Consider the following 21,602-nt stretch of genomic DNA (forward strand, 5'->3'; position numbering starts at 1 on the left):
TATACTGTATTGTTTAGGGAAGAGTGACAAGAAAAAAATCTGTACACATTCAGTACAGAACGAAACTATCCATGTTTTCTTCCAAATATTTTCAATCCGTTTGTGGTTGAATCCACAAATGTGGAATCCACAGACGCAGAGGAACAACTGTATTTGGTTATCGTTCCCAGCGTGGCTACTCCTGGGCAATGAATGTGATCAGTCTTCTCAGAGCATTTTAATGTGGTAGATATATTTTCTTATTGTGATTAAAACACATGTAATGCAAAATGTACCATTTTAATCATTTTAAAATATAAATCCAGTGACATTTAGTACTTTCAGAATGTTGTGCAACAACCAGCACTTTCTATGTCCAGGACATTTTTATCCCTATACCCATTAAGCAGTCATGCTCCATTCCTCTATCCCCTGGCAATTACTGATCTGCTTTCTGTCTCTATAGATTTGCCTATTCCAGATATTTCATATAAATGGAGTCATATATGTGACCTTTCGTGTATGGTTTCTTTCACTTAGCATAATGTTTTCAAGGTTTATCCATGTTTTAGCATGTCTCAGTACTCCTTCTTCTATTTATTTATTTATATATATTTTTTGAGATAGAGTCTCCCTCTGTCACCCAGGTTGGAGTACAGTGGTGTGATCTCAGCTCACTGCAACCTCCGCCTCCTGGGCTGAAGCCATTCTCGTGCCTCAGCCTCCCCAGTAACTGGGACTACAGGCATGCACCACCATGCCCAGCTAATTTTTGTATTTTTAGTAGAGACGGGGTTTTGCCATGTTGGCCAGGCTGGTTTTGAACTCTGGGCCTCAAGTGATCCGCCCACCTCGGCCTCCCAAAGTGCTGGGATTACAGGCATGAGCCACCACACCTGGCCTATTTATTTATTTTTGCCCACGATCACTAGATGCTATTTTCTTTTTTCTTTTTTTTTTTTTTTGATCAAGCACTTCTTTTTATGAGAAAATAATATTCCATTGGATGGCTCTACCACATTTTGTTTATTCGTTCATCAACTGATGGACATTTAATTTGTTTCCACTTTTTGGCTGCTAAATAGTGCTGCTATCAACACTTGTGTACAAGTGTTCATTTAAACACCTATTTTCAATTCTTTTGGGTATATACCCAGGAGTAGAATTGTTGGGTCATATGGTAGTTCTATATTTAATTTATCAAGGAACTGCCAAACTGTTTTCTGCAGTGGCTGCACCATTTTACACTTATATTACCATATACATTACATAAGAGTTTCAACCTCTCCACATTCTTGCTAACATTTGTCATCTTCTTCTTCTTTTTTTTTTTTTTTTTTAGTATAACCACCCTAGTCAGTATGAGTGGTAGATCTATTTGAGGCATATGCTTAGTTTAAATGATTCCTCTCTGTAAGTGCCTTACTACCACCTGTAGAAGGTGGCTCCCACAGTTCTTTACACACAAAGTGATGCTGACCTCTGGTCATAGTTGATTGGATCAGGGATGGATTCCTGAGCCAATCTGGGCCAAATATTTTTTTCCACAGGAGTCTGTATTTGAGTAGGGGTGTAGGGGATAGACCTGATTCATATAGCTAAAATATGAACTTGGGAGCTATGGGTAAGTATCTTTGCCCCCTCATGTGAATAGATCGGCAGAGGGAACTCCTCAGGAAAAGGACGAACACAAATACTCAAGAGAGAAAAGGAAATGAAAGATGGACGGAGCACATATCCCCCTGAGTTCTGACAGTCTGCAAATTCCCAGTTCTAGTCCTTCCTTAAGCCTGACTGCATTCTTGTTTTAGGGCCTATAACTTGCCCTTTTACCCTGTTGTGGTTAAGTCAATGCCAGAGAATTTCTGTTTCTTGAAAACAGTAAAACCTAGCGCAACAACTCATTGCTACTCACAACCTACTTAAGAAGGCCCTGAAACTATTGGTCAAAGCACAACAACTATAAGGATGCTTTCATTTTTTTGCCCTAAAAATTATTTCTTGTGACCTCACCGGCCTTGCTTCTGCCCACCAACCCAGTGTAATTTGGAGGCAAATTCGGTGTATTAACATCATCCAATATTCATGAGGCATCCTCAAGGGCAGGGTGGTCAGCACTTTGCTACCACCTTGATGTGTCTCTTGGCATCTGTTCTAGATTTTTTTCCCCTAATAGCAGAACTCTTTTGTTTGGCTCACCAAGTGTCATGTTTTCTTGTTTCAGTTATCACTGTAAGTTTTCCCACTCTTACAGAGCTCTTCAAGGGCAGGAAGGCAACACAGTTTAGAGGAAGGACATTTAACTGGAATTTCTGAAGAACCAAATTCTGCTCCTGTTCCTGCCACTAACTTTGCTCTGTAATGCTGAGTAAATCATGAGACTCTATCTGTTTTCCCATCTGTGGAAGTGGGAGAGAAAAATAATACTTTCTCTGCCTACTTCACAGAGATGCAAGTTAAAATTAGGTCATGGATATGAACATTCTATGAAGCAAAAATATATGTTGCTTTATCCATAATGGCAATGAACCCCTTTGTTTTCTATCCCACTCCCAGATATCAAGTTCAAGGACTTCACTCAAAAATTACTTGCATTTAACTCTGGTTGATAAAAAAAAAAAAAAAAAGTGCCCCTGTCTCTTCATCCATTTTTCTTGAACATTGATAAACACTTTTTAAAATTACAAAAAAAGAAAACAAGAGACACAGATCCTGTTCTGTTCTAAGGCAAGTGAATTTCTTGCCATTTCTTTTTCTTTTTCTTTTTCTTTTTTTGAGACAGAGTCTTGCTCTACCATCCAGGCAGGAGTGCAGTGGTGCAATCTTGGCTCACCGCAACCTCCACTTCCCAGGCTCAAGCGATTCTCCTGCCTCAGCCTCTCGAGTGGCTGGGATTACAGGTGTGTGCCACCACGCCTGGCTAATTTTTTTATTTTTAGTAGAGACGGGGTTTGGCCATGTTGGCCAGGCTGGTCTCGAACTCCTGGGCTCAAGCCATCTGCCCACCTCGGCCTCCCAAAGTGCTGAGATCACAGGCATGAGCCATCGTGCCAGGCCTACTGCCATTTCTTAATGACTGTATTTATTTACCTGTAACCTCGCATGCTATCTCCTAACATGCCTCCATCATGCATATTGCTCATTAACAGTGGTTCACAAATTTGTCTGCACAGTGAAGAGCTTCGAGAATTCTGATGCCTGTGTCCCACCCCTGGAGATTGTAACGTAATTGGTCTGGGCCATGGCCTTTGGAAGTTTTAAAAGCTCCCTAAATGGTTCAAATGTATAGCCAAGTTTGGGAGTCACTGTCTTTAGGGTTCTTCTCCTTGTTAACAAATCTGATTCTCATCATCTTTGGGTTAATTCCCAACTAGGCTCTCACCTGAAGCGTTTCCCTTATAAATCGCTGTAAGGAAACAACAGAGGAGATTAATCCTAAATTCATCTTTTCTTCCTACTGTGATTGCCTTGGTCTTCATCACGTTAATTGAAATCCCTTTTGATAAATGCAGTGAAGCCATTAATGGAGGCTTCACTTACCTGCATGCACATTTCCTGTTCTGCTGTGTCTTCCCGCCGACAATTTAGTTATGGTTTGCATACTTCTTTTTTTTTTTTCTTTTCCAATTCAAATGGCTTCTCGCTGTACCTGAGTGGCTGGCTAGGTCTAATTGCTGTCTTCACTTCTGTTTGGGTAAAATTTTCCTTTCTCCACTTAGGTCATCTCCACCTTCAGGATCTGGCCAGCCAGCTCGATCAGCTTGTCCCAAGGGTTGCTTGGGCTACACCTTACACTGAGACATCTCATAATTTGGAGCTAGACTTGGTAAAGCCATTCTGCACTTCTATTGTTTATCCATTCCTGGCTGACTGCGGGGCAGAGGAAATCTGCTGTTGATGTGGTAATATAAGCAAACCCTCTTAGAGATCCATGGATGGCTGTGGTTGACCCCACATTGGCTTCAGTCAGGAGCTAGGGCAGATTCAAACCCAAGCACACATTCCTTTGGGCCTTTTGAGCCACCCCCTGCCCTAAGGGATTGTGTGAGCTTCATCTCAACATGGGTCTGAATTCCTAAGTAAAAACTAGGACTGCTGTTTCACCCAGGCCATCCTCCCTACACGCAATGAGTCACTGTCTATCATCTGCCTTGGCCCTCCAGATTTATAACACTATCTGATTTCCAGGGACTGGAAAGGGGGTGGGGATGATAGAAGAATAGAGGCTTTCAGTTCAACAAACATTACTGAGTCCTGGGCTGTTTCAGGCCATATTGTGCCATGGTCCCATGACAGTCCTCATTCCCTCTCCTCTCCTCTCCTCGTCATTCACTCCCTCCTCCATTGGCTGGAGCCAGAGCACAATCACAACCAAGGGTGAGAATTCCAACTCACCTGTACCATCAACAAAGGGCCAAAAATCATTCCCCCCTCCCTCTTTTTAAGAACTTCTTAATTCGGGCTGGGCGCGGTGGCTCACGCTTGTAATCCCAGCACTTTGGGAGGCCGAGGCGGGCGGATCACGAGGTCAGGAGATCGAGACCACGGTGAAACCCCGTCTCTACTAAAAATACAAAAAATTAGCCGGGCGTGGTGGCGGGCGCATGTAGTCCCAGCTACTCGGAGAGGCTGAGGCAGGAGAATGGCGTGAACCCGGGAGGCAGAGCTTGCAGTGAGCTGAGATCGCGCCACTGCACTCCAGCCTGGGCGACAGAGCGAGACTCCGTCTCAAAAAAAAAAAAAAGAACTTCTTAATTCTCTTAGTTGTTTAAGTTATTTTATTCTCTCTTTCCCTGAAGAAAGCAATTTTTACGTTAAAATATATTTTGAGGTATTTCAAAGAAATTTACCATTACTTACTTTCTTTTTAAATTTTTATTTTTTATTTTGGTGGGTACATAGTAGGTGTATATATTTACAGGGTACATGAGATACTTTGATACAGGCATGCAATATGTAATAATCACATCAGGGTAAGCAGGGTATCCATCCCCTCAAGCATTTATCCTTTATGTTACAGACAATCCGATTATAATCTTTTGGTGACTTTAAAACGTACAATTAAATTATTCTTGACTATAGTCAACCTGTTGTGCTAGCAAACAGTAGGTCTTTATTCATTCTTTCTATTTTATACTCATTAACCATCTCCACTTCCCCTTGACCCCCAGCTACCCCTTCCAGCCTCTGGTAACCATGCTTCTGCTCTCTGTCTCCACAAGTTCATTTATTTTAATTTATAGCTCCCATAAATATGTGAGAACATATGATGTTTGTCTTTCTGTGCCTGACCATTACTTTCAATGACTGGAACATACTAGCATTTTCCAACTTTAACTTTGCTTTAGGGGTCCAAGAGAAATCCACAAGGGTATATGATGCCTGAGGCCACAGATTGGGTCCAACAAAGGTCTCTTATCTTATGTATTATTAATGCCATATCATGATAAATAATAATTGAACCTATTGAGCACTCTTACTACGTGCTGGACACTATGCCAAGCCCTTTTCATAATTTATTTTAGTGACTCCTTGCCCTACCTTATGAGGGGGGTATTATTTATTATCTCCATTTTATATAGGAGGAACTGACGCTTAGGGAACTGAAAGCTTACCCCTCTAGTAAATGGAAGGGCTAGAACTCAGACCTAATCTGACTACTGAAAAGTCTTAATCTCTATAGTTTTCTGAGATGATCTCCTTTTAGGAAAATGTCGCCTTTAAATCTCAATAACAAAGTTTTCTCTGATTTTGAAAAGTGAGGCCTGTATAATTATTGGGTTATAAATATAAGGGATCAAGAGTTTCATGCACTTAATAGTCACTTGAAAAATAATTATCCATGGGTTGATTGACAAACAGCATTTTGTGCATTCAGATTCTGGATAGGGTTCTAGATTTTAGGAAATGATGGAGGGGAAGCCAATTTGGCTTCCTGGGGGTTCATACAGAGGCCCTCTTCAGCCACACCTGTGCCCTGTTGTTGCACATTCCAAGCCTACTCTAAAAGGCTTCCTTATTTCACAGAGATCTAATATAAAAGTGATAGAGCTGGCTGACAAGGCTGAAGAAGGCTTTTGAAGGAAAAGACAGCAATTTCAGAAAATGAATCCTGTGGTTTAGAAAGAAATCAGCCGAACTTATGATCTGAGCTCATTTTGTTCTGTTCTATTAAAGAAAAAGAAAAAGAGGAAGAAAGAGAAAAAAATTGCTCTATCACAAAGAAAACAATTTCCTTAAACCTGGTGAATTACAGTCTATCTATGGAGCCTGTATCCCACTGAGATACCTAGACTTTCAGAGCCAAAAAAGGACATTTAAAGAAAGCTTTTTCATCTGAGTCCTGAATTTCACAAAAAGGAAACTGAGGCTCCAAAAGAGTCTGGAACCACACCACTAGTTAGTGGAAACTCTCAGTTTTCCTCCCTTTTTTATCTTACCCCTTCTTCTTACTTTTGCTTTTTGAATGACAGGATATTCACAGGCCACTGAAAGAAAAAATAAGATAATTTCTGGTTCTTCAAGAAAGGTCAGTGAGAGCTCTAAAACTTCTAGAAAGAAGAGAGTCAAATTATTTAATCTAATTTCAGGAAACGCCTTGATTTTATTAGCTGAGGGACTGAGTAAGGAGGCAAATCAAGATTTATTACTGATTTCCATGAAAAAAGAGGAAAATGAATATTGGCTTAATGAGGGTTTGGGTCTATAATTTAATTCCTCACCTCTAGAGAAACAACCCACAGAAAAAAGTTTAATAGATCCTATCAGTGAACTCTTGAGCTAGTAAGGAAAGGAGTCACCTGTCATTTCTCCAGGGAACCCTGGGTTCAAAGTTGCTTCTGTGGTATGGAAGTCCAGAAAAGAAGCAATCTATTGGAATCTCATTGGTCCAGAAAGCATGCCAAAAAAAGTGTTGTTGCTTCACCAGACCAGGTAACTAAACTTACAGGAAAAATTCCTAACGAAGACGTAGCCAGTGATAGTAATATTAATTCCAGGGGAAGAATTTGGAGGTGAGAGGGACAGAAAGAAGGAAGGCAGAGCTGTATCAATTCATTAAGTATTTAGTGAGTGCCAACTATGTAGTAGACACCAAGAGATAAATAAAACCAGCTCTGTCCCTGGAAATGCTTGCAGATGAGTAGGAACTAGCAACCATGAAGGACCTTGTTCCCAGGATTTGGACACCAATATGCAAAACCATCCAACATCCCCTGCAGCTCATTTCCATTCTTAGACTCTTGTTCTGTTACATTTATTAGGCAGTGCAGCTTACTCCTGTGGGCTACAAAACTGCCCAACTAATTAGCAGTGCACAGATGTTAACCTAGCAGCTGGGTGCTAGACAAGGCATACATATCCAGCCAAAGTCTGAGGATGCTTAAAAGAAAAAAGAGAAATTCAGAGTCAACTGAGCATCCAGTTCTCTTTCCCAGATGTCATCAGTGCAAATAGGCAGCAGGTCTTGCCCCAGCCATGATCAGAAATTCAGCTCTTGAGGGCTACCACACTCTATCAAGACTTCAGCTGTTGAGGAAAGGGACTGCTTACTTGTGTTTCAAGAAAAAAGAAAACATTATCCATCATGGGATCCAATCCAGGCCAGTGCCAGTTGGATCAATCAACCTTTTAAAAATCTTTTTAGGATAAATATACAGCTACAGTCATGAATTAAAGATGCGAGGGAGAGAAAAATAGTACACAGCTTACAGTGGTTAACACTGGGTTTAAAACCAAAGTGTGATGCTGCATTAATCTTCTGTTTGAGGCCTAATAGGAATTGAGTAAAATTTGTTTTAACCATTTCTATTCTGACAAACATTAAAGATTATTGAGTTTTGTGGAAGATAAGAAGGAGAATGACTTCAGTGGGGAAAGGAGAGATAGGTGTGGCTAACTTAAAAAAAAAAACAGAATTTTCTACCAAAGCTGTATATCTGATTGCTGAATATTAAATAATATTATTATTACAATATTAATATTACTAGTCAATTTTATTCATCCCCTTACAGGTATATTTCCGAGTCATGAGTTCTTGTGTCCATATAAGTATAGAAAAGACAAACAGTGATACTCATCGCAATTAGAGTAGCTCTGTGATTCCCTAAGTGAATTACTCACTGTTCTTCTGTATTTTTACAGGTAGACTTATGCCAAAGATTTCAGGAAACAGATTGGAAAGCAGGGCCAGCATCATGGGCCTGTGACCAATGCAGTCACACAGGGCTCCACACTAAAAAGGGGCCCACAGAGGGCAATAGTGGAACACAAGCCAATCCCCACTGATGCAACACTTGACATTTAGTGCTCTGCGTTGCCATCTTCAAATTCTTAGTAATTTTATCTTTGAGTTTGTGTTCAGTAAGTGAAGCTCAATGGAACAATGAAGCATGTGCCTGGGGACTTGAAACCTTGGCTATCCTGCCATCCTGGTTTCCTAGGACTTCTCATCTCCCCACGATGGGTTACTGAAAGTCTGCCCTCTGTTTCCTGGCGTACCAGGCCGCACCCAGCCTCCCTTCCCCACCTGGCCTCCCCTTCCCTACCCTAGCCCCGTGATTGCTGTCACTCTCCACCTGGGGTGACAGCTAGGTTGCATTAGTGGGGGGTGCCTGTGTTCCACTGTTGCCCTCTATTCCTGGCAGGGGCCTGGGCACAGGCATGGGGAAGGTTGGGTATGCACCCCCTGGCACGTCAGGGTAGAGCAAGGTAGCAGTGATCCCTGTCCTGGGCTGGCAGTGTCACAGTGCATTTGGCTGGTGACTTGATGGAGCCCTCTCACCCATCCCTTATTCAAGTACCTGCTGCATCCTGGCATGGAAGCTGTAGTCTCTTAAGGAATCACCTATTGACCCTGGGTTGGGACAGTGAGCCTATGGGAAGGAGGAGATTGAGTTTCTTGCCCCAGCTAGGGCCCTACATTTTCATTTTGCAACGGACCCTCCTGGCAAGTGGCCAATTTCAAAGATTAGGGATGAGGCAGGGTGGAGAAAAGCCTACATTTTGATTAACACAATTTTTGTATGACATCTAGCTTGGTACATAAGCTATTGGTAAATACATTAGAAGAATGGAAAATAAGTTCTTGCCCTTGAGGAGCTTATAATCTAGTTGAAAATAGATAAAATCAAAATAGATGAAACAATGAGATTTCACAAAGGAGGTAGAATGGAAGAGGGGTCTTGAAAGTAGGATTTAGTTGTGGAGGGAAGGGAGAAAAAGAGACCTGGTTAATGCACTGCAAAATAGAGGGCTAGGTTGACTTGATGATCGTGGCATATTTTTTGGTTCAAGGCCAATTACAGCATGCTAGAGGGGAGGGTGATCCTGGTAGGAGGGGGAGCTGTAGGAACAGGCATGGCGGATGTGAGCCACTGAGGACAGTGACTTGGCGGAATAAAGAGTGTGGGCCTAAGGTGGGCGATAGGCTGCATGGAGCCGAATCACAGATGGCAGAGAAGAGAAAATGGGTTCAGAGCCTCCCAGCTGTGTACACTGAGGTACAGCAGGCTGCTACTGTACAACACAGCAGGCCACTCAAAGCTCTCTTTCTGAGACCAGCAAAGAAGGAATGAAAGGAATTGACCTGTGCTTAAGCAAACCATGGAGTGAAGTAAAGTTTCACAGTGAGCTCAATGATGAGGGGGAAAAGCAAATATTCTCTGGTGAAGGTTGACTTAATTAGCCGTTTTAATAATTCATGAGTCTTTAAAATGTTTGCCAGAAGATTCAGAGCTCAGATTCTGCTTCTGGCATTGAGCTCAGGGTTTTCTCTATCACAAATTGTGCTGGCTCATGCAACAATGGCAGCAGCATGCCTGGGAATATGAGACCCTTGCTCGGATAAACTGTGGACAGCTTTTATCCCTTGGGACTTCAAACCTTCCTGAGAATCTGATGAAAGTACTGAACTTTTATCCTACGAAAAATACATGTATGTACAAATTCAGGGCTTTGAAGACTTCCCTGAGGTTTGTCTTTGAACCCTAGCCTAAGAATCTCTGATTTAGGACCATCTCTAAGGGCTCTAACATTCTATGATTCTTTTTTTAACCTACCCACAAGCCAGCCTGTCAAGATGTCACCTGAAAATGCAGTGATTTTTTTGGGCTTGCAGGCAAGCAGCCTCACGTAGATGTTTGCAAAGTGAGAAATGCATAATGCAATATTTGTTCATTAGGCTGAAGCAATGTTAATGCAGAAGAGAACTGAATGAATCAAAAGCCGTGAGTCAGCTGCCTCCCTAGCAGGTGGCGGGGAGGGAGGCAGCCTGCTGAAGCTGAGGGGGTGGGCTCTAGAGTCAGACAGCCTGGGGCCCTCAAATCCCAGCCAAGGTACTTTCTGGCTGTAGCTTGGGGGAGCGATTCAACCTCTCTTAGTCTCGGTTTCCTCATTTGTAAAACAGAGCTAATAAGATGTCCTCTATATCCCTTTGTTTTGAGGATGAACTAAGCCGAACTGTAAATCCTCATGCATAGTGCCTAGGCTACAGTAGTGCTCAGTAAAGGCACTTAACTCCCTTAATCTCACCCAGAAGGAGGAGGGGTGCTGTGAATTTGGGGACACTGTGTTGATTTAATGTTGGGGGAGGAAACAGACTCAGGAGTGGCTTGGCACTCTCTCAGATCTCCTGGATATATAGCCTCTCCCCTTCCCTCATCCCCCCAAAAGCTTCCCCTCCGGGAATGTGGGCTGGCTCAGGAAGCTAAAGAAGCACCCCCTGTTAACAGCCTTGGTCTTCTCCCCTCCTCAGCTGCTCAGGAGTGTGGAGCCTGCAGGAAACAATGGCAGGAGATCTGGGCTTTTTCTGGCTGCAGGCCTGGCTGCAGCAGAGAAGGCAACAGAGAAGGAAAGAGAGAGGAAGAAAGAGTGAAAGAGAGACTGGCTTCTCCATTTCTCGAGCAAGAAGTCTTGCCAGCACCGCCCACCGTGGAGGTGCGGCTGGTCCTGGGGCGAATGCAGAGCTGAGCAGCATATAGCTCCTGCTCTCAAAGACCTGGCAACTCTGACATGGAAGTAAGGCTTGCCCAAGAGAGGAGAGTGACTAAGGGCTGCACTGCTGGATGCATCCAGACCCTTCGATAACGGGTCTGGGAGGGCAGGGGGCAGACAGTGAGGGCAGGATGGTAGAAAATGTGTTGACTCAGTGCCAGGCCCTGAACTAGACACTTGACATGCACTAACTCTCATTCTTACAGCAACACTCCAAGATAGATGCTATTATCCTGTACAGTACAGGCGAGGAAACTGAAGCCCAGAGAAGCCAAGTAACTCCCTCAAAGGCAACAGCTATTAAGTGGTGCCATAGGATTTAAACCAGGTCTGCCTGTCTATGAAATACTTTTTTCCCCATTCCCCATACAAGCTTAACTAGGTGAAAACAGGGAGCCTCCATAGTCCTAAAACTCTGGGTCCTGTGAAGCCATTACCCAGCTACATGCAACGCTATGCAGAGTCCTGGCTTGGTAAATATTTGCCCCATGAATGGGAAGGAGAGAATGTGCCTTTCTTGGTTCTAGGCAGCTCTTGGCAGTTCACGTGCACTGTTTACCTTTCCTCCCACATTCCCCCGAGAGGAATCATCATCCCTCCCTTCCCTCAAATGAAAACAAGGCAGAGTGGAATGACGTGAAGTGCCCAGCTTAAATAGAGCCTATCTCAGACTTGCCCCACATGGCCACAGGTCTCCTTTCAAACAGCAACTTCCATCAGAGAATCCCACTTAAGAAAAATATCTCACATCGTTTAATAAGGCAGACTTGGGAGGAGTAAATGTTTTAAGGCCTTTGCAGCCCTGGTGTTGAGAAAGATTCCATGTGTTCAAGCTCCTACAAGGGAAAGCATTTTGGATTTCCTGGGACAGCCGGCATCCCAGAGGCTGAGAGTGGATCAGGGGAGGAAGGTCTGCAGCAGGCAGCAGCAGGGAGGCTTCAGCCCAGCTTGGGCCTCTGCCGAGGAGAAACCCTGCTATCCTAGGGAATTTGCTGAGCAGAGTCTCTCGGCCTGATTTGTAGCTAGTGATGTGAATGCATTATCCAAAGCTGGGTGCCAAGCAGAGAGCAGAATGAGACCACCTCTCCATTCATTTCCAGCCATTGATTCGATGATGTTGATGAACTGTGATTTTTAAATGGAAAGCGCTTTGTCATCATGATTTTTCAATACAATTCTAGCATGGCTCTTTATTTTCTAACCAAGGCCCCGGGCATCCCATTTAACATGTTGGGTATGACATGTTCCCTAGGGTCAGCTTTTTATTTCTTTTTTTCTTTTTTTTTGAGACGGAGTCTTGCTCTGTCGCCCAGGCTGGAGTGCAGTGGCGCGATCTCGGCTCACTGCAAGCTCCGCCTCCCGGGTTCACGCCATTCTCCTGCCTCAGCCTCTCCCAGTAGCTGGGACTACAGGCGCCCGCCACTACGCCGGGCTAATTTTTTTGTATTTTTAGTAGAGACGGAGTTTCACCGTGGTCTCCATCTCCTGACCTCGTGATCCGCCCGCCTCGGCCTCCCAGAGTGCTGGGATTGCAAGCGTGAGCCACCGTGCCCGGCAGCTTTTTATTTCATAGCCATTTTAAGGGTATCAGAATATGTGCTAAGAATTTACATTTGAATAATAGATTTCTGGATGGTAAAATCCTATTATTTACATTTAGTAAAGTCCCTTTGGATAGTAAGAACCAGCACAATATTAATTTTTCTTGCTGTCACTTAACAATATAAATTGGTTTTGTGTAAGAATGAGGAGCTCATTGGATTGAATTTATGACATTGGTAAAACAAATTTGACTTCAGTGGGTTTGAATGATTACAATGTAATAAACATATAAAGGCTAGGAAGCTAATTTATCATTGTGTTTTGTTTTATTTATTTGAAACTCCTTCATCTTTGGTATAAACAGGCTTTATTAAAGATTATGAATTCAATTTCCAAATGAGGTGTAAATGGCTTTCTATAGAGAGATTACTTGATTTGTTGTTTTCCTGAATAAAACATGTTTTTGCACAGTGGGATTATGTAGCCTATATATTAATATTGGAGGATTATTCTGTTGTGCTTGGCATCTATGATGTGCAACGTTTGATTTGTTCTCTGATCTATTTGTCTTCACTCTCTTTAATAAACACTGAGACAGAATGCATAACCTCTTAAGACCTGCACTTCAATGAATCATAAAAGAATGTCTGTCTGTGTAGCAGTTTATCATTGGAATAATAATTCTGGTTCCCTTTAAAAATGTTACAGTGTCTGCTCTTCAAAATAGACTGCAGAGAAAAGCATGAGAGATGCTGTGGGTCACTGATGGGGAATCATAATTGACTTCAGCTTTTGTCACATGGTAACAGGCTTTCAGGGTATTAGATCATCACATACCACAGAACTACAAATATACTGCCCTCAAAGTCAGGGGGGAAATTTTCCATTTTCAATTTATAAAACTACATAGCACAGACTGGTATAAAAAGAGGCAGCTTCCCGGTTGGGCTGGAACCTCCAGGAAGATAGCCCTTCAGGAGCCTGCCATATTGTAAAAACCTGTTCAACTTCAATCCTTTTGCAAAAGGATTGTGTAACGTTCACAGCCCAGTGCTTACTGGAATAAAGGCATACTGTACAAGTGAAATCACTGAAAAAGGGATCGATACCTAGGTGAAATATCTCAGAATGCTGGGGCTGGGAAGAACCTTGGGAGGCCATCCATTTTAACTCCCTCAAGGCTAGTTGGCATGTTTTAATGTATTAAAACTAATGTCTAAAGAGCTACAAAAGCTAACTGTCTGAAGAATTAATATTCTACCTCTCTTCAGGAAACTCTGTTTGTTGTTGTTACTGTTTCTTTTATTTTACTGCATTATAAAACTTCAGAATGAAGGATACAAAGTTCTAGTGGAGAGGAAGTCAATAGCCAACATCATTATTGGAAGAAATAATTTTGTACTGTTAATGACAGTATTATGTTCACTCCATAATTCAGTAACTGTGAAGCAATCTCCAATGAAGAGATGTGGATATCTCTGTTCAAACTAAACTGGGCCACAGGCCAAACCGACCAAATGTATTGTTTTTAAGATTTTAAGTTGACTCAATAAATTCCAAAGTCTAGCAATGAAATACAAATAGTTAAATGATTCACTCATAAGTGTGTAGCAGCCTCAGGAATGAGTTGGTCTAGACTAGTACAATTAAAGTAAATCAAACTCCAATCTTAAGGGAACCTGCCCCTTGACGTAGAGGAGGAAGAAAAGACTGGAGGGCTGCCAGGCCTACTTTCATGTGCTCACTTCAAACCCTAAACTGTGTCTCCTCTTCTTAAACTCCTAGAATATCTCAGTTTGTCATTTTCTACCTCCCAATGGAAAATAATTCTCTTTTCCAAGATGCTTCAGACAATCCTAAAGCTCAGCCACTTGTGATCACATTCACAATAAGATATTATACGCACCCCAACCTTGCTTTACTTCTGACTGGGCTGGATACTCTGGTTGTCTTCCTTGTCTTTCTGTCTTCCAGGCGCCCATCATGGTAGCTAGCATATAGTAAGTATTCAACTTTTCTTATGGCTGATTGTTTGTTAACACAATTTTAGTGGGATCTGCAAATTCCACATGAACCCATGACTTTAGTTTGCCTCTCAGCGGTAAACCTGCTTTCTCAACTCCAATCTCTATTTTCTATCTGACAAGAATTATTTCTGTCTGCAGCCCATTATATTCTAGAAACCACAGATTTCTTTTTTTTTTTTTTTTTGAGACAAAGTCTCACTCTGTCGTCCAGGCCTGAGTGCAGTGGCACGATCTCGGCTCACTGCAACCTCTGCCTCCTGGGTTCAAGCGATTCTCCTGCCTCAGTCTCCCGAGTAGCTGGGATTACAGGCACGGGCCACCATGCCTGGCTAATTTTTTGTATTTTTAGTAGAGACAGGGTTTCACCACATTGGCCACACTGGTCTCGAACTCCTGACCTCAGGTGATCCGCCCGCCTCAGCCTCCCAAAGTGGCGGGATTATAGACGTGAGCCACTGCGCCTGGCCTAGAAACCACAGGTTTAAATCTTGCCTTCAGAAAGTTTTTAGTATAAAAGTTTTAGATATCAAAAAGAACTACTTGGAATTTCTATATCACACATGTTGCCTTGAATTATATTCTAGCTACTTCATGGATTTTTGTATCTCCAGTTAGAAAGGATATTTATTTATTTTGAGACAGAGTCTTACTCTGTTGCCCAGGCTGGAGTGCAGTGGCTTGATCTCGTTCACTGCAACCTCCTCCTCCTGGGTTCAAGTGATTCTCCTGTCTCAGCCTCCCAAGTAGCTGGGACTACAGGTGCACACCACCATGTCTGGCTAATTTTTGTATTTTTAGCAGAGACAGCGTTTCACCATATTGGGCAGGCTGGTTTCGAATTCCTGACCTCAAGTGATCCACCTGCCTCAGTCTCCCAAAGTGCTGGGATTACAGGTGTGAGCCACCGCACCTGGCCTCTATTTATTTCTTTGTTCTCCTAGTGCCTAGTTCAGTGTTGGGCACTAGCAGGTACTGAAGAACCTGTGATTAATGAATGAGTGAATGAAAACAAGTACTCCCAAGCAGAAAAGCACACTGTTTGAGTCTGGGATTCAGGCAGAAACGAGTTAGAAATCTGAGACCTACTAGCTGTGTGACTTTGGGCAAATTATGTAAATCCTTTATGCCTTAGCTACTCCACCTGTAAACTTGAATGGTTGCAGAACTGACCCTATAAGTGACATGGGGATTCAATGTGACACTAAATGTAAAATGCTTAGCACAGTTCCAACAACATAGCGGATATACTGTTTGAAAAAGTTAGTTACTATTAGCATAATGAGAAGTGATTAAAAATGCACACAGCCTGGGCACAGTGGCTCACACCTGTAATCCCAGCATTTTAGGAGGCAGAGGCAGATCGCCTGAACTCAGAAGTTTGAGATCAGGCTGTACCACATGGCGAAACCCCGTCTCTACTAAAAATACAAAAAATTAGCCAGACGTGGTATTGCACTCCTGTAGTCCCAGCTACTCAGGAGGCTGAGGTGGGAGAATCATCTGAGCCCAGGAGGTCAAGGATACAGTGAACCAAGCTCCAAGATTATGCCATTGCACTCCAGCCCGGGCAACTGGAGTAAGACTCTGTCTCAAGAAACAACAACAACAAAATAATAAAAACACACAAGAAGAGGTGATAAGGGTGGAAGATGGGAGTTACTGCAATTGCTATGGCTGGGTTAGAGAATCAGCAGAATTTTAAAGAGGGTAGCAATGGGAGTCAGTCATGCATATGATACAGGAGACCAGATTGGAGCCAGGGAAATGGGTTCTAGATCTGACTCTCCAACTATGCAGGATCTTGGGCAAATCACCCCAACTTTAGGGTCTTAATTTCCTCATTAGAGGGTTGCACTAAATGACCTCTGAAATCTCTTCCCACTCAACCGATCTATAATTTGAGGGAAAGGATTCCTAGCAGCATGCATATGCTGCTTTTAGTGAGGGTGAGAGAGAGAGAGAGAGGCAGAGAGAGAAAGACCGCAGGCAGGCCAATTTTCTAAATTTAATCCAACGAGCCCCTGGTTCTTAAACAAAACCAATTCATATTGTTAAGTGACAGCAAGAAAAGTTAGTATTATGCTGGTTCTTACTATCCAAAGGGACTTTACTAATCTCCTTTAAATCAAGAGATCATGTGACACACTTGCCATCTGAGGCCCAGAGAGGCTATGCGGGGCTTATTCCAGATGACAGAGCTAGTTGGTGGTGATGTGGATGCAAATCTCTACTTCCTGAGTAGTCCCTGTGCAACGTGGGGTCCCCTATACAATGTCAAGTGACTCGGAGACAGAAAACAGCACAGCCCATGAGGTGCTTGCTGGGGAGGGGAAATAGAACGCAGGGCTTGCTGGAGATAATTTCACTTGACACAGAAGGATGCTGCTGAAGGAGACCTTTTGGTCACAATTAAAAGTTTTAATATGATAAAGTTAACTAAGAATCACTGGCAAGTAAAATTATTCCAGTTTTATTTACTACTAAGAGACACAGTAAACTTAGACCAAATATATTCAGACAAGATTGGGTGCATTCAGGGTGGTATGGCTGTATATAAGACAAAATATATTCAAATAAACTTGAACACAAGAGAAAATTAACATGAGTACAAATAGTCAAAATAATAGTCTTATGGGTTTGTATGAATATTGGAATGGGGAACTGAGGCAATGGCGGTCACTCTTTTTCTCTCCTGACCTTGGGGTCTCCCTAAGGAGACCAAGTATTGAACTCTTAAAATAAAGCAAAGCTCCTGTTCTTTCCAAGGCTTCTCTGCCTCCCAGAAAGGCGGCACAAAGCAGCAGCAACACCCGCAGCAGCAGCAGCGAGTGTGAAGGTGAGAGTGGGGGCTGTGGGAAGATGTGGCCTCTCTGCCAAAGGCAGTTAAAATTGCATCCTGCTGGCTGAGGGTCCATGCTTTTCTTTTGTCCAGGCCCTGCCCATCTCAACCTTTCACCTGCCGCTTCCCAGTGGGCTTTATGATATTATCCATATTCCAGTTTGATCCAGTGCTCACTTTTTACACCCCCAAATAGGACACCTTGGGGAAGAACTGAAGGAGCTACACAGAGATGGCATGAAGAATTGAGTGCTGAGAGCAAGCGTTCAGGATAAAGGCTGTATTGAGAAGAAACATTTCTGAAGACCTAGGGAGAGCCATTGAAGTGTTTATGGACAGGATGAGTGCAAAATATATAAAATGGTGACTTTTTTAAAGTTTAGAATGTAAAAAAAAAAAAAAGGATGCATTAAAAGTCTCTGAGGATCCTTGAATAAAATGCTGACCCTGGGTCCAAGCAGAGAAAGTACAAGGTGAGTCTGGAACATTTTGTGCCAGAAAGCAAGAAAGTACCCAAAAATGGATGGAGACATATCAAAAAGATAAAAGGACACAGGAGCTGCTTGAATAGTTCATACTGGCCAAATTTGAGACAACTTGAGCACCAAAAATTAATGTGAATGTAACTGATAATAATACACTGAATTAGAAAAAAAAAATTCTGCCAGTCAATAGTAATGCTTACAACAAGACAGAAATGGAAAAGAAAGTACTTCTTTACAAAAAGAATGCTAGGTAGTACACGTAGAAGGGATTACAGAATAGAAAAACCATAATTTTTCAACCTACAATGTAATTATTGATTTAGACAAGGATCATCAATGGGTGATAAAATCACTAGGTAAAGATTTGGGGAAACAGAATATTCACACAAAGACAGAGCTTTGCCCCATAGATGACTTTATAAGATGACTTAATTAAAGTGGGAAATGTAAATGGTGATGTCTGGTAAATGCCATCATAACTAAGTGATCAAATATATCATCACTAATAGTGGAACAATTGCTATTAGATGCTCTTGAGAGTATGCAGTGTGAAATACACAAATATTACCTGCGAAGTATTTTTGCCAAAAGTCTTCAACCTTAATCTTGTCAAGCCTTTAGACTAAATTGTAGTTTATAGGAAATGCAGAGATAGAGGCACAAGTTAAATGACACTATGAGGAAACAATCAGACAAATCTAAAATGTAAACATTTTAAAAGAAAACTGTCCTGAGTCTTCAAAAATATCAATGTCATGAATAAACAAGCAAAGGTGGGAGAACTGATCTAGATTAAAGGAATTAAGAGTCTAGGTGGGGCGCGGTGACTCACGCCTGTTATCTCAGCACTTTGGGAGGTTGAGGTGAGTGGATCACTTGAGATCAGGAGTTCAAGACCAGCCTGGCCAACATGGTGAAACCCCAGCTTTACTAAAAATACAAAAATAAGCCGGGCATCATGGTGGATGCCTGTAATCCCAGCTACTCAGGAGGCTGAGGCAGCAGAATTGCTTGAACCTGGAAGGTGGAGGTTACTGTGACCTGAGATCATGCCACTGCGCTCCAGCCTGGACGACAAACAGAGACTCCATCTCAATAAAATGAGTTGCTGGGCGCGGTGGCTCATGCCTGTAATCCCAGCACTTTGGGAGGCCGAGGCAGGCGGATCACGAGGTCAGGAGATCGAGACCATCCTGGCTAACACAGTGAAACCCTGTCTCTACTAAAAATACAAAAAAATTAGCTGGGCGTGGCAGCATGCACCTGTAGTCCCAGCTGCTGGGGAGGCTGAGGCAGGAGAATGGGCATGAACCCAGGAGGCAGAGCTTGCAGTGGGCCAAGATTGTGCCACTGCACTCCAGCCTGGGCGACAGACCGAGACTCTGTCTCAAAAAAAAAAAAAAAAAAAAAAAAAAATTAGCTGGGCGCAGCGGTGTATGCCTGTAGTCCCAGCTACTTAGGAAGCTGAGGCGGGAGGATAACTTGAGCCCAAGAGTGAGGCTATAGCAAGCTATGATTACACCACTGTACTCCAGCCTGGGTGACCGTGAGACCCTGTTTTAAAAAAAATGCTACTGTGATTGTCCCTTTGCCCTTCACCTTGGTCATTAGCACAGATGGCTGGAGGAGGGAAGCTATGGGAAGGAAGTGTCAAAGGATAGGGCTTGTGTTATCTCTGACCTACAAATTGAGGAAGAGGTGTGGAGAGGAAGTACATTCTCACTTTCCCAACATGGGCAAAGGCAGAGAGCTGTAAGGTCTTACCAGTCAGGACAGGAAAATTCAAAGACAACCACCTCCTAGGCCTTGACATGTTGGTCATCACCAACTTTCTCAGTGGCAATTGCCAAAGTCAGGCAGCACTCTATGTCATGTTGTGGAAGACAAATGCTCTATAAATAAATTGACTTGAAACACTCTCAAATACACATAAACCACAATGGCTTTAAATGTAACTCTTGACTTTTTTCTCATTTTCTTTCTCTTCTAAGAGAGGTCAGCAAGGAAAGTTCTGCAAGAGAGGCTTTATGGAAATTCAACCTAAGAAACCTGGGAGGACTTTTATGTATCTGCTGTAACAAACGTATTTCACTCCTAAATATTTGTTTAAAAGCTCCTGGAGCCTTTAAACTCCAGAGATGGATACATACATCTCTGAGCATGCACCTGTATTTCAGACTTAACGATGCACTTGTTATATGCTAGACATCAATCTTTTTAAAAATTCATTTTCTAGAGGAGGTGATTATTCATTTTGTCATTCAATTTCCCATCATTAAAAATTTCATGCAGTAAAATCACTGCATACTAATGGGGTACTGTGTAAAGAGAGTATTTTTAGTGACTAAGTTGAAAGAAAAGATCATTGATAGCTCTTCCATCTGAGGATTTGAGGAGGAATCAGAGACAAATTTCTGAGAAATACCTTGGAAAGACCTGGAAGCTACCAGAATGCAGAGTGATGAAATGGAGGCCTTAGGGCTCCCTTTTCAGCTCAGATTCTGAAGCAAAGGTGCCCGCTTTTAAGTAACATTCTGTTTTAATGGTATTTCATTCACAGGATAAAGTTAACTAAATCTCCTTTCCCTCCACCATCATTACGTCACCACATTAGCAAGGACAATAGAAGCACAGGGTCCTGAGTTTGCACTGACTGGTCATTCATCTGAAAAGAAGGTCACAGGGCTGCCAATGCTAATTGGAAGAGCATTTAATGCCTGGTTTGCATGACTGAAAGAAAGAGGACCACCTCTGGCCTGGCAAAGAAAAGATTTTTGATGGTGTGAGAAAATGTCTAACTTGGCTAAAGGAGGTTAAATTCCACTGAAGCCTTCCAAGTGGGTGCAGATAGCTGTTAGCATCAGAAATGGTCTTGCTGGGCAGGGCAATGTTCTGTAGGGAGCTGTCTTCAGTAGGCAAGATTTCACCTTGGCTTGCAAAAAATGCTGTTCACTGGGTTTTAAAGGTCCACATGCTTGTGCTTTGTACTGGAAAATTCTCAGACCTTGATATGGCCTGTGATGATTTTTTTTTTTTTTCTGAGCTGGATTCTACCAACAATCTTCTTAAGGAACTGCATTTTGAGATTTAAACCTTATTCCTCTTTAATTTCCCAGCGTCCTCCTCTCTGCCTAACGGGGCTGGCTGTCTACTTTGGGCTTTAGTAATGCCTATCCCCTTGCAACTCCTCCATCATACCATGCAATTACACACCTCTGGGCCTTTGCTGTTACTTACTTCACCCAGAACTTGCTCCCTTCTTTCCTCCCTGCTTTTTCCTAGCCCATTTTATAACATTAGACAATTTAGGAGTTATCTTCTCTAGGAACCCTTTTTGGAACCTCTATAGAGGACTAAGGTCCTCACCTCTGCATCTCGTAAGCCCTTCTATAGTTACAATTATAATCAAACCGAGTTCACACACAGTAGGTGTTCACTATCCACCTGTTAAATATTTCAGGTATGTACACCTTTGTTTATTTTGGATGGGACCAAGGAGTTAGTTTTTATGTGTTTTTTTTTTTTTTTTTTTTTTTTTGAGACGGAGTCTCGCTCTGTCGCCCAGGCTGGAGTGCAGTGGCGCAATCTCGGCTCACTGCAAGCTCCGCCTCCCGGGTTCACGCCATTCTCCTGCCTCAGCCTCTCCGAGTAGCTGGGACTACAGGCGCCCGCCACCACGCCCGGCTAATTTTTTTGTATTTTTAGTAGAGACGGGGTTTCACCTTGGTCTCGATCTCC

The 21,602-nt window shown here is 42.6% G+C and overlaps 1 protein-coding gene across 1 annotated transcript in view; it reads left to right on the plus strand.

Moving 5' to 3' along the window:
* Nucleotides 1–11,143, plus strand: part of LOC105738624 — a 153,231-nt gene extending 142,088 nt beyond the window's left edge. The window contains exons 4-5 of the mRNA XM_012501423.2: nt 3,699–3,805; nt 10,733–11,143. Coding sequence (XP_012356877.2) covers nt 3,699–3,805; nt 10,733–10,852 — 227 coding nt within the window. The 3' untranslated portion in view covers nt 10,853–11,143. The remainder of the gene's footprint in view (nt 1–3,698; nt 3,806–10,732) is intronic.
* The last annotated feature ends 10,459 nt before the right edge of the window (nt 11,144–21,602 follow it).

Source organism: Nomascus leucogenys, chromosome 19, assembly GCF_006542625.1.
Source record: "Nomascus leucogenys isolate Asia chromosome 19, Asia_NLE_v1, whole genome shotgun sequence".
NCBI lineage: Eukaryota > Metazoa > Chordata > Mammalia > Primates > Hylobatidae > Nomascus > Nomascus leucogenys.